The 12,398-nt window shown below is 40.5% G+C and overlaps 1 protein-coding gene across 1 annotated transcript in view; it reads right to left on the bottom strand.

Annotated features, from left to right (window-relative positions):
• Positions 1-9,272, bottom strand: part of WARS2 (tryptophanyl tRNA synthetase 2, mitochondrial) — a 42,798-nt gene extending 33,526 nt beyond the window's left edge. The window contains 3 exon segments of the mRNA XM_063394270.1: positions 8,006-8,154; positions 8,157-8,231; positions 8,234-9,272. Of these exon segments, the coding sequence (XP_063250340.1) occupies positions 8,006-8,154; positions 8,157-8,231; positions 8,234-8,399 (390 nt within the window). The 5' untranslated portion in view covers positions 8,400-9,272.
• Between the last annotated feature and the right edge of the window lie 3,126 nt (positions 9,273-12,398).

Below are 12,398 nucleotides of genomic sequence, written 5' to 3'. Positions count from 1 at the left end.
CCTGGAGTCTTCTATTAACAAGGAAATGCTGCTGTATCTTTTCCAAGGTACAGCTATCACACACAGATTTCAAAGTCAGAACTATGCACCTGGCAAAAGGAAAAGATGATGGTGAGACTAGGAAGTCATGAAGACATTTGCAATTCACTTTCTTTTTTAATGCTGTCCAACAACCTTCAAATGAGATTAACAGCCAGACTCTGAGGACGACACTATGCAGACCAATACACAATAATTGATTGTCACTGAGTGTATGTGATCAGAAACAACAATGATGGATTCAGAACAACACATATTTCACCTGTCAGAAGGGAGAATGTATACAATTTCATCTCCTTTCAGCTTCTGAATGGTTCTGGGAATTGGGAGAATCTTACAGAAGCTCTGAGCTTCGAAAATGGCAATATAGCACTATGCAACTGTAGGATCTTTCTGCACAGGAATGTAAATATTGACACCCACCTACATAAGTGAATGAGATGGGCTTACCACACTTTGAAATACCAATAAGAAGCATTTAATTCCAATCTGTACTGTAAGGCTCCAAACCACTTATCCATAAACAATACAGGTAGTCTAAACAAAAAGAAATTCCTAGTCTGAACAGTTATGGAAGTGTCATCTGAAAATGAAATGAAGCATAGAAGGGTTTTATCTGCCTGTTACAAAGATAACATCTTTGGAGTAGTTTATAACATGAACTACATGCAACACTACGAAAACTGAGGAAACCCCTATTTTTAAACTTCACACAACACTTATTCTTCATTCAGTTACTGTGCAGACATCACTGAGGTAATGGGGTCAGCTTCACCACTCTATTGCTTTGGCCAGCTCCAAGGAGCAGATGCACGCCCTAGCATAATTCAAAGAACTTGAAGCTAAAAGTAAAAGCAGGTATTTAATTTCTGATGGCAATCATCACATTTCAGCACAAGAATGAGGAAATAGCTTTCATTGTCCATTTTTGTGTGCATACATATATAAAAATATATATATATGCTCCTCTCCCATGCAGCAAGAACTTCAGTGCACTCTGAAGGCAGATATCCATCTCAGGAGGCAAAAATATATGTAATTATTATATTTATACATTTAATTTTATTATATTTATATATACTATATATTTAAACATATTTTAAATATATAAATATATACCATATATATTTAATATTATTATATTTAATATATCTAATCTGATCCAGCAGATATATAGATTTGCCTGATACAGCAGAAAATGATAAAATCTGCTATGTGATTTGTCTGAGCTGGGGACTCCAAGAATGATACTGTTAGTCAAGGGCTCAAGTAATCAAAGGGAAAACAATTTCAATTCACTGATTACAAACACAGCAAAACTCGAAAACCATATGATCTAAGGTGACTTATGTGACTTGGGGTTTTTCTTCACTCCAACTTCTGATCCTGCTGCAATTTGAGTCAATTCCACAAAATGTTTGTTCATCTAACCCTAGAGTCGCATCACAAACCACAACTTGTGTCATGGAAAAAGTAATTGTTAAGTGTCTAGAACAGCACTTGCTGTATTAGTAAATGGAAGTTCTATCTGCCAATGAACCAGCATTAAAATGGGACCCTGCTCTCTAGAGACAGAGGTGATCTGCTACAGACTGACTCACAATGCTTGTTCAGCATATGCACTGGAGAAATTCACAGAAAACTTCAACATTCACGATGGCCAGAGCAGCATTTTCATTAAACTCACTGTCGAAAAACACATTCATAAAAACAGAAGTCCCTCAAGAGAAAAAACAGGCTTAGTCAAGACACTGAAAGCAAGGGACAGAGGGGGAAAGAATGGTGGGACTCTACCCAAGCCCTGCCAAGATGCCAGAATAAAGGGCTGTTTCCTGCTAAAACAATCTATGTTTGACAGATTTTATTGTTAGAACTCTGTTATGCAAATGAATAGGACCCATTCACACCTCAGAGATCCTTCGTTTCTGTCTACAGTGGGGGCTCGCTCTGTGCAGCCACAACAGTGGTCAAAATCTGCTACAGACAAGGCACTAAGCAAGGCAGATTACAAGGGTCTCTCTGCAACTGGAAGCCTAATAAATCTGTGTGGAAGCCTGAGAGCTCTCAAATCCAGTGAAAACTCAATAAATGTATATTCTCACTGTATATTAACTTGCCTTCCGCTCTGAAAATGATACAAAAGCTAACGATTTCATTCTTGCATAAAGAACTATTCCACTGCTTCATTGGAAAGATAAGCCACTTGCCCTAGAGGATTAAATATATTATTTAGTTATTATTTACCTATTTATTTATTTAGCTATATAGTGATTAGAATAAAAACAAGTGACTGATTAGGAACAACTTCCATTCCAACTTAAATAGAAGACACCAGAGGTTTAATCCAAAGGCTGGAATATGTTGCTAAATCTAGTAGATTTCAGAAGGACCTGGGTAACTAAATAACTTTCAGTACCTGTGCAAAATAACAATAGTAAAAAAATATTAAAATTCAGGAAAATAGGAACTTTAAAAAAAAAGGCACTAATTTCTACATATGACTCACATAGAAGCAACCTTAATTGGAAAGAATGTCTCAAATCACTTTTATCTTTCCTAAAGGTCCTGTATATCACAATATATTGAACCAGCCCATACTGGACACCAGGAAACATCAGTGAATTGGCTGCCTAACAGGTATTTGCATTTCCAGCCTTTTTTCCTCAGTCAAAAGCCCTTCGCTACTTCCAACCTTCATGCTCTCTAGAAGAAAGAGATGCAACACAGGGGACTGTCACAATCATAAATCCAGGGCAAGCACTTAAAAATCTGCCTGTTCATCCATCAATTTCAGCACACAGGTGTCTGGACAGGCGTTCTGAAGTTGACCTGCTGCAGTAACCTGTGTACGTGTGCAGCCTGTTACATGCACCTGGGGACTCATTTCATTAATGGTTAACAAAGTGACCCCTATGTGACGGCAACAAATTCAAGATGGGAACATGGATGCTTTTAAATAGTTTGCATTTCATTCACAACACATCTGAATGATACTGAAAACTGAGCTCTCTCTCCCACTGTAGTTTTAACTATAATCTTTGAAATCCTTAAGGATTAGGGTCTGGTAATTTCAGTTACTTCCTTTATCTGGAGCCCATATGGTAACTATAGCTAAAAATTTGGAGGATTTTATTTGCAGTCTGGGAAAAACCATTTTAATGGTCTTATCCAAAACAACCCTTCAGTTTTACCTAACTGCCTTTTTCACAGCCATCTTTGTTAAAAATTATGAAAAATGATCAGTCATTAACATGACTAGCACAGTAATAATAGAGTGATCAGGTGGCCTGAATACAGAATGAACAATACTTCCTCAAAAAAAGTAAATCAAATTTCATCAGAGCCAAACAATCTGAAGATCTCCTCTTAAAGTACTGACAATACTGGCCAGAATCACTGAGGTTCGTTCACAGAGGTCCAGCAAAGTATCAGAAGACCAAAAAAGGAAAAGTGGTATTCCCATCTTCAAAAAAAAGAGGAGCAGTCTGGGAGGTAGTCTGCTTAGCATCAATACTCAATGAACAAACCCCATCTTCTGCAATTCTCTAGAAGATAACTAGAGGAAAACAACAGCAAATATGGATTTGTTAAGAGCAAAGCATGCCAGATTAGTCTAACTGGTCTTGAGATTCATTAGGCTGCCACAGTAGGTGAACTTGGAGTAAATGTCTCTTGCTTTTAGCACCACCTTTGTCCACAAACTGTAAAGCACACCAGAGAAAACACATTCAGGGACCTATACGGTGGTATTTTTTTAAAGATACTGACTCAGATAAAGAAATAGATACATTACTAAATGAGCTGCTAAGATTATCACTAAGATTCCTTGGGTTTGAAGGTCCTGTACTTGCAGTGATCCTGACTAAACATTCATCAGAATTTTTCTGTGCAACACTCACCAAACGGAAGAAAAAACATCCTTGGAACTTCAGCGGGACTTGAACCAATTTTCTCTTTGTATGACCTGAACGTCATGCACTAGAGTCAGTGGCCTGAGTTTCATTACAGCAAATCTAACTTGGAGTGCCAGAAAAAAAACCAAAAAACCAACAAACAAAAACACCTCAAACCCCCCAAAAAACCAACCAAACAAAAACCAAACCCACAAAAAACAAACAAACAAAAAAACCACAAAAACACTAAATTCTAGCACCAACAAGGAAAGGATTTTGTGTAAAAAAGCATGAACCCTTAGGGCTGGAAGTTGCAGTTCTGTACTACATAAAGCTAAAAGAGAATCCACTTTCTGATGCATCACTCCTGTGAAAGCTGACAATAGATGAACATTGTAGGACATTAAAATGTTACAGCTTAGCACCAATAATACAGCCATTGTAATAGACTGTGTGAAGACCAGGCAAGGCTCTCCCACCAAAGAGGAAGACTAAGGTAGGAGAAAAGGCAGCAAAATGAGAAGTTCTTGCTTTCTTTAAAAGATACTCTCAGGAAGAAAAGCAATACAGGTATTAGAGTATCCTAATAGCAATTGTAATAGTAATAGCTACTTTGATACTAGAAAAGAAAAACGATGCCAATGACTCCTGACTTCCTGAAGGCGAATAACATCTGAATATATTCTTCCGAGTCTGGAAAGCCATCTAGTGATGCATGCGACCATTAAAAGCAAGAGCTTGCCATTCTCTACTTCCCCTTTGCAACCAGGACTAAACTTAATCCATGTTTTATCAGGACATACACCAACTACTGACTGACTCACCTTAGATTACATTTTCCTACTGACAGGTTATGCCATAGTTGGATTTCTCATGATTTTATCAGTAATTCCCTGGATTATGTGTAGCTGCCATTTTTAAGAGTGTCCCATCAAAGAAACAGACTTGATGAAACAACTTTCTAAAACAACTTTCTCTGGCTTAGAGAGCACAGAAGAACAGTAAATCAGGAAATTTGAAAATAAGCTCTTAAAAGTCAAGATACCCCAAAGGTAATGAATCTCTCCAACAAAACATTACTTCTTAACCACATTTATTATGCCTACAAATTTCAGTTGTGTGCTAGAAATGTGTACAATGAAATGTACAGAGCAACTTTTTCACAGCATGGTAAATTCAGCATAGCAATGACCTGTGCACTACAGTGAAACAAAGCTGAAACCACATAAATTATGTCTTCTAGTGGCTATGCATTATTGAACACTTAAACATCAAAACTATCAGTGTGCCAGTAGACACACTGCTCAAGCTTGAAGGCAAACATTTTCCCAGCTTGAAATCTGAATATTCCTCATCAGTAGGCAGCAAATACACAATCTGTTGCAAACTGTCTAGCATAGCTGAACACCTCCCAAGTCCAGTCTGGCAACAGGAACAGTATAAATAAGGAAGCCATTTTTTCCCCTCCATTCTTTTAAAGGTGCAGTACAAGCACCACTTCAATTCCACTGCAATTGTTTCCATTTTGACATAAGAGAGTAAAGTGAGAGAGAAAAGTGACAAAATCCCACAGCATACTGGACTCACAAATCTAAAATCAGAGGTACAAGTTAAATTACTGCTGTTACTTGGGGGTGGGTGATCTGAGGCTACACAAAATTGGTCAGAGCATGGTGCTAGTAACACCACGGTTGTGGGCTCAACCCTCATAGGGGTTTTACTTAAGAGTTGAACTGGATGATCCTTGTGGGTCCCTTCCAACTCAGTATTCTGTGAGTCTGTGAACCAGCACTAACTTTGAGTTTCTTTTTCTTTTTTAAAACATTTAAAGAATAATAGGAAGGAAGCACATTCTCAGACCTATCACACCTTTAAGACATCATGGCAACAGCAACCACGTGATAAAGCATCTGGTAAATAACCTTAATCTGACAGGTGACTCAGAGGTGGCAAAGAAATGCACATGAGAGTAAATATTAAAATACAACATGAGCCATGGTCACTCAGAGCAGACTTCTTTACTATGCAAGATAAATCAATTTCTTTGCTGGAGGAATGAAAGCAGGGGAGGGCATCTGTTGTGATACTGAACAGAGCCAAAAGAGTCACCACATGCATCGGGAAAGATAAGCATACTCAAATCCTTTCAATATTTTTCAAGGAACTTTTGAGTGCTAAAAATAACGAGTGCTTTGAGGTATCTTTGCAAGACCTGTTTTGGCAACGTATTACAGGGCCAGTGTAACTGTTCAAATTTTAATTGTTAGAAACCTAGGAAGATTTAGGCACATGTAAATGAAATTAATTCAAAGCACCTCAAGACATAGAAACCTCCAACATGCTTATTGAGCATGCCATATTGTGATTCTTTACCTCCTCTATATTGTTACAATTCAATGCAGTGTTATACCTAAATGAATTCTGAAACCAAAAATATAAGCAGAAACCGTATTTCTGCCTCACACTAACAACTAGTAGGAAGAACACAGTTACTATGTAAAATATCAGTTATCAAAGCTTCATATGGCATAACAGGTTCTTCCTCTTTTGCTTTCACTCTGCCTCGTCAATAGAAAGGGCAGAATCAAGGTCATCAGCACGGTATTAGCTGTTTTAGAATATAATGAAATATGCCTTGACTTCTTAATTTTAAGAATCCTGATTCTGAAATAGTCCTGCAATATGTAGTTCACCCAGATTCACCACCATATACACCAACTTTTTGTGCATAAAGCGTGTTGCAGCTTGATGTGCTCAAAATATCAACTCCATGGCTGAGGGTAACAGAACTCACTGGAAGATCACAGACAATACAGATTACACCAGAAAAATGAAAGGAATCTTTGATCTTCTACTTATCCTTTTTCTTTTCCAAAGTAACATGAGTCATATCTATACTGCCAGCCATTCTGAATGGTTCTGTTCCATTACTGAAACACACTATACCATTCTGGATGTGGATGACATGCGAAAAGCAAGACCTTTACAAAAAAGCTAATTGTCCAACTAGGGGAATTATTCTCTAAAATGATGCAATGTTAGTATTACTGTCATCAAATCTTGTCATTCATTTTAAAAACAAGGCTACAAGTTTTAAAGTAAGCCGTTCATAAACAAAAAACTTTACAAAGGAGGCCACCTACAAACACAAGGTCACTGAATACATACCTACCTGAATTGGCTGATTGCTTAGAGTTATGTTCCAAAATACAATCAAAGCCATCAGTTGTTCCTTTATTTTATTTTTTTAATAGAATGGGAGGGAATGAGAGGAGGGAAGGCTTCTGACGGTTACAGTGAAAATCCCAAATGTATTAAAGCAATTTAAACACTACACCCCACTCAGGTCGTGTAAGTACCAAGGGGAGGAGCTGACATACATCCATTAAGACACTTAGAAGGTTTGGTTTTTTCCTTCCTGCTGGAGAAGACAGGAGTTTGTAGCCAGTAGGCGCATTTAAAGTCGAAAGAGAAGAAGCAAAGACCAACGCTGAAACCTCGCACAACCCCAGCGGTACCTCAGCACTTCAGTTACCGCCAGGACACCGGCACTTGCCGGCTCAGACCTTCCTCTCTCCCCCTCCCCGAGCGCCACGCAGAGTCAAAGCCCCTGCGGCTGTGCGGAGCCAGCGAGAACCAGCCGGGCAGAGCGGGAGGGACGAGCCGGGCAGCGGGCAGGGCGGGGCAGCGGGCAGGGCGGGGCAGCGGGCAGAGCGGGAGGGACGAGCCGGGCAGCGGGCAGGGCGGGGCAGCGGGCAGAGCGGGAGGGACGAGCCGGGCAGCGGGCAGGGCGGGGCAGCGGGCAGGGCGGGAGGGACGAGCCGGGCAGCGGGAGGGACGAGCCGGGCAGCGGGCAGGGCGGGGCAGCGGGCAGGGCGGGCGGGGAGCGCCGCTCCCTGAGGGGCGGCAGGAGCCGGCCCCGCCCCGCCCCGCGCCCCCAGTCCCGCGCATGCGCGGAGCCGGCCCGCGGCACGGGGCGCGATGGCGGCAGGGCCGGCCGCGGCCGGAGCGCGGGGCCCGTCCCAGGCCGGGCACACCGGGAAGCGGCAGGGGAGATGCCCCAGGCCGGTTACCTGGCCGAGGGTCCCGCGGTGTAGGGCCCGGATCAGGCCACTCGGTGTCGCCATGGCAAAGGCGGGAAGAAAGAGGCGGGGGGGAGGGAAACAGGGCAGGAGCCCGGCAGGGTCCGCGCATGTCCCGCAGGCGCGGTGCTGGAGCGGCCCTGGCGGGGCGCGGTTAGCGGGAAGGGGCGGTGCTGGCGTCGGCACAGGTCCTTGTTGGGGTGAAGGGCAGCTCGTCCCATGGCTCCTGCGTCACCTGCGGAGTGCCCTTGTAGCGGGGCCTTGCAACAGCGCGTCCATCCGAGCCCTCCTCCATCCCTGCATCCTTCCGCCCACCTGGCCTTGCCCACGGCAGCTCTTCCAAGAGGAGATTCGCAGCGTGGCCGCTGCTGGAAAATGCGCACATCTGCCCATCCTGTCAAAGTAACTAAAGTCAGCCCCCGCAGAAACCCTTAAAAAGCTGCTTTCTGCCCTCAGTCTGGTCTGCTCTGCCCTAAAGCCGAGGCAGAAGCAGCTCTCGTTGTCTAGCACCTCAGACACAGCGTGTCCCCAAATCCGGTCTTTGTGCCCATGACTCTTCCATAGCACCAGGAAACAGAACCCAAGGAAACGCCGAAGTTGTTAATGAGGTTTGACAAGCTCCTGAAGAAGTTGCACATCAACCCCTCCTATCAGCTCCTCTGCAAAAAATGCCTGGTTTCTCGCAATTCTTTTCTCCCTAGTTCATTTCTCCTCAGTCTGGAAAGCCACAAAACGTGTTACCAGTGTTCAGTGATGTGAACCCAAGCTCATCTGCAGGTGTGCAAACATCTGGGACAGTGACTGGGAATCTGCGCTTGCAGGCTCCAGGGAAGCAAACAGGCGATCAGGAGGGCAGGTGCACTTGTAGGTCTGTAGGCACTGGCACTGTGCATTGCACTGGTGATTATTTCCAGTAGTGTACTCCAACCCTGTCACTGAGGATATTACGGAATGTTCCCAACTCTAAAATCTGGGTTTAGTAGTTAAACCCACTGTAAATTTGCATAATTGTTTTTTTATTTTCACTTTGATGCATTGGTTAGTGACTTTTTTTTTTAAACCATGTATGAAGAGTGCTTAGTACATAAGAGCATAATCTTAATTCACTTTCCCAGGCACTGCACTGATACAAATTGTAAAAAATTGACTTTGATTTTTTAAGAACTTTGACTTGAACCCAGAAATTATAAAATATATTTCATCATTTGCATCATCCCTATAAATACTTTTCATAATTCGAGCTGAAAACTTATATGTGTGATTGTTCCTCTTTGATGTTTTTATTCAGTTTTTGCTGAAAAGCAAAAATGTGTTAGCTATTTTTGAGAACATAACTAGACAAAAATGATGTGAAGCTTGATGTGGGAAACATCAGGGATGAAGCTGAAAAGCTGAATACGTTCTGAGATTTTCCAATTCTAAGACCAAAAAATGATTGGACAAAAGCCCGTGGCTGCTCCACTACTGTGAGGCTGAAGACGTGATCCGAGTGGAGCATCAGGCAATAGCCCTGATGGTGGGAGGGATGGGCAGCTGCCCTACCCCCTGCCTCCAAACTGGAACTGTTCTCTTTTGGAGACTAAATGGAGCTGGTAGAACTGTCTTAAACTAATGTCATGAAGAATGGGATGCTGGAGACAAATGGAATATAAACTTACCTTCAAAAGGTTGCGAAGAAAATTGATGTGATAAGAAAACGTTAAGAAAATTTTTCAGTTGCAAATAATTTAAACCAAAAAATTCTTTCCAATATGTTTACCAGGGAGAAAGCTTTCAGCATCTAATAAATATCAGTATTATAATGTGGTTATAAATCAGTAAGTTAAACATTGGTTTGAGTCAAAATGATGAAGAAAAAGGGTATGTAGAATTCAGCAATAAAAAACTAAAGAATGAAGATGAAGTTAATACTACTGAAAAAGCATTAGTGCTCATTTTCAAGGTTATTAGAATTTGAGTTAATAAATGGAACAGTAAAACACGATACTATTTAGACTTTTGTGATACCTTTGACTAAATATCACAGAGAATTCTGATAAACATACATGAAATGGCTACGGGCTGATCAGATGGCAGGTCTTCAAAAGTTCCTGTTACAGTACAGTTTTATGGTGACTTGTGCTTTTTCCTGCTCAATACTGCTGCTGGTAATCTGGAAAGACATTCTGGATAATTTATGTTGAGGTGTGCTGTTGACACAAATATTAACAAACTTGTAAATAACACTAAAAACATCATGGTCATAAAGATAATAGGAATCTATGAAAGCAAAGCGTGTTTTAAAATTGAATTGAAACTGAAGTAAAAAGTTGAATTAAAGTTGTATTTTTTCTTTAAGCAGAACTGAGCCCGTGTTATTATTTTCAGTTCTTTATTTAACCCAAATTTAAGCTGAACAATAAAATTCAATACAATATTTACAAGGTCTTTAACACAAGAAGAGCCTACTGCTAAGGCAGAAATCTGGCAGGGGCAGAAGAATAAGCATGGGATGTTCTAGGTGCAAGCACAGAGGGAGAGTGGTGTGAATGTGTAAGGCAGGTGAAAAGAGGAACATGTTGCCTTGAGAATCCCAGAGAAGATGTCATGGCTTGCATCCTGAGAGCCAAGTTAGGGGAGGAGAAGGATTCACTGCTAATATTTACTGTCTTCTAAAATCTCTCACTACTGCCAAAACACCTCTGACCTCTCTCATGTTTTATTCCTAGACACTTGCCCCCCACTCTTATTATTCCAATGCACATTATGAATCTATTCAAGATTGTTGAGATGTGAGGAATTTGCTATTGAGCCCAAATTAGAAAAACTTGATAAACCAGAACTCAGCCAAAACAGCACCAATGCAATTTACTGTTTGTAATTCCATCAAATTGACTGTGGACTTGGAAAAAAGAGTTTTAAACCAAATCTTTCAGATCAGCGTGTGTCCCGTGGGACATGGTGATTTTGCAAGCAATCTAGAGATTATGTTGGACAAGAAAATCTTTGCTAATGCTGTCCTATACCTCATATAGCCAAGTTTTTAGTACTGGGGTACCAGTCAGAAGTTGCTAAGTCCACTTTGGGTTTCCATGCTTAAAAAGAGATCTTGCAAAATCAGGGAAATAACTATACACGATAGGTGTAAAACTTAGAAAAGACTAGGCACATGCACAGTTAAGTAATTAGTGAAGATGCAGAAGTCCCAGATGCAGAACAGAAAGTCTGTGATTCTTTTTTTCCAGGTAGGAAGACCTCTGTAGCTGGGCTACAGCCCACAAAACTTTCACTTTTATGAAGCCTTCAAGAGACATTGCTTTATGTAGGATCATTCTGTGATGTGAACAAGGTTCTGGGGATCAGTTAGGGATGTGTAAAAGTTTTTATGCACAGCCTTCTTGTCCTATCTAACATAGAAATTAGAAGTTTGGGCTTTGGCAGCAAATTGTTCAAGAAGCTGAATAAATTTTGAAAACATAGCTTTATTCCTTGCCACTGTGCACTAAAATATATTTTGTTCCTCATCTGAAAAAATACCAGAAATTCTGTGCACTCCTAGCTAAAAGCTATTATTTTTGTTACTGTGCTTCCAATGTACTATGTACTAAAAACATGAAACAGTCTAAAATATTAGAACCTGTCTGTTAATTGAACATGTCAGATTTATGTTTTATGCTTAATCTATTTGTGTTTTATCTGCCATCTTTAAGACAGAGTAACAGCTATTCAAGTCAGCATTGTCAAAATAATTTCACTAATACTCTTGAATCATTCACATCCTCTGATAAAAGTAACAAAAAAAGTAGAAGTAAATTAGTAACTTTCTACTCAGTGAAGGCATTCTGACAGCAAATCCTATGGTAAGAAATATTTGGACACCATTTTGGATAAAAAAGTATTTTAAAAAATTAAAAATACTCAAGTCCTTTGCAGAAAAAGTAGTATACTATAATATAGCTAGAGACAGTATCATTATATTTATATAGAAGAAAAGAGGGAAATTAATTAAATCACATCACGGGGTTGATGCTGTCATTTCTCAGTTTCTGAGCGATCATGTATTTTAATGTAGGTTGTGGGAGGGGTAATTATAACTATAATTGTTTTTATTGTTTGCTACAGCATTGCTCAGATATTGGCTAAATAAGGATGCCTTTGTGCTGTGCATTACTCAAGCAGGCACCAGATGACAGCCCCTGCTCCAAGTAGCTCCCAGTTAAAAAAAAAAAAAAAAAGTGAACACAAATCAAAGAGTGCATAAGACACAGGGTGGTAAAAGAATTTGCAGAAATCAATATGTAAATACTGTTGTTTTTCAAGTGAAGGTTGTTGTTATGAAGGTACTGCTTGAATGAAAGAGCAAGGAAAAGAAAGCAAGGCAGGGAAGGGAGACCAGGGAGGTTGT

The sequence above is a fragment of the Prinia subflava genome, chromosome 3, assembly GCF_021018805.1.
Source record: "Prinia subflava isolate CZ2003 ecotype Zambia chromosome 3, Cam_Psub_1.2, whole genome shotgun sequence".
Taxonomy (NCBI): Eukaryota; Metazoa; Chordata; class Aves; order Passeriformes; family Cisticolidae; genus Prinia; species Prinia subflava.
Note: the sequence above shows the minus strand (reverse complement) of the source record. Positions and strands in the feature narration are given on the sequence as shown.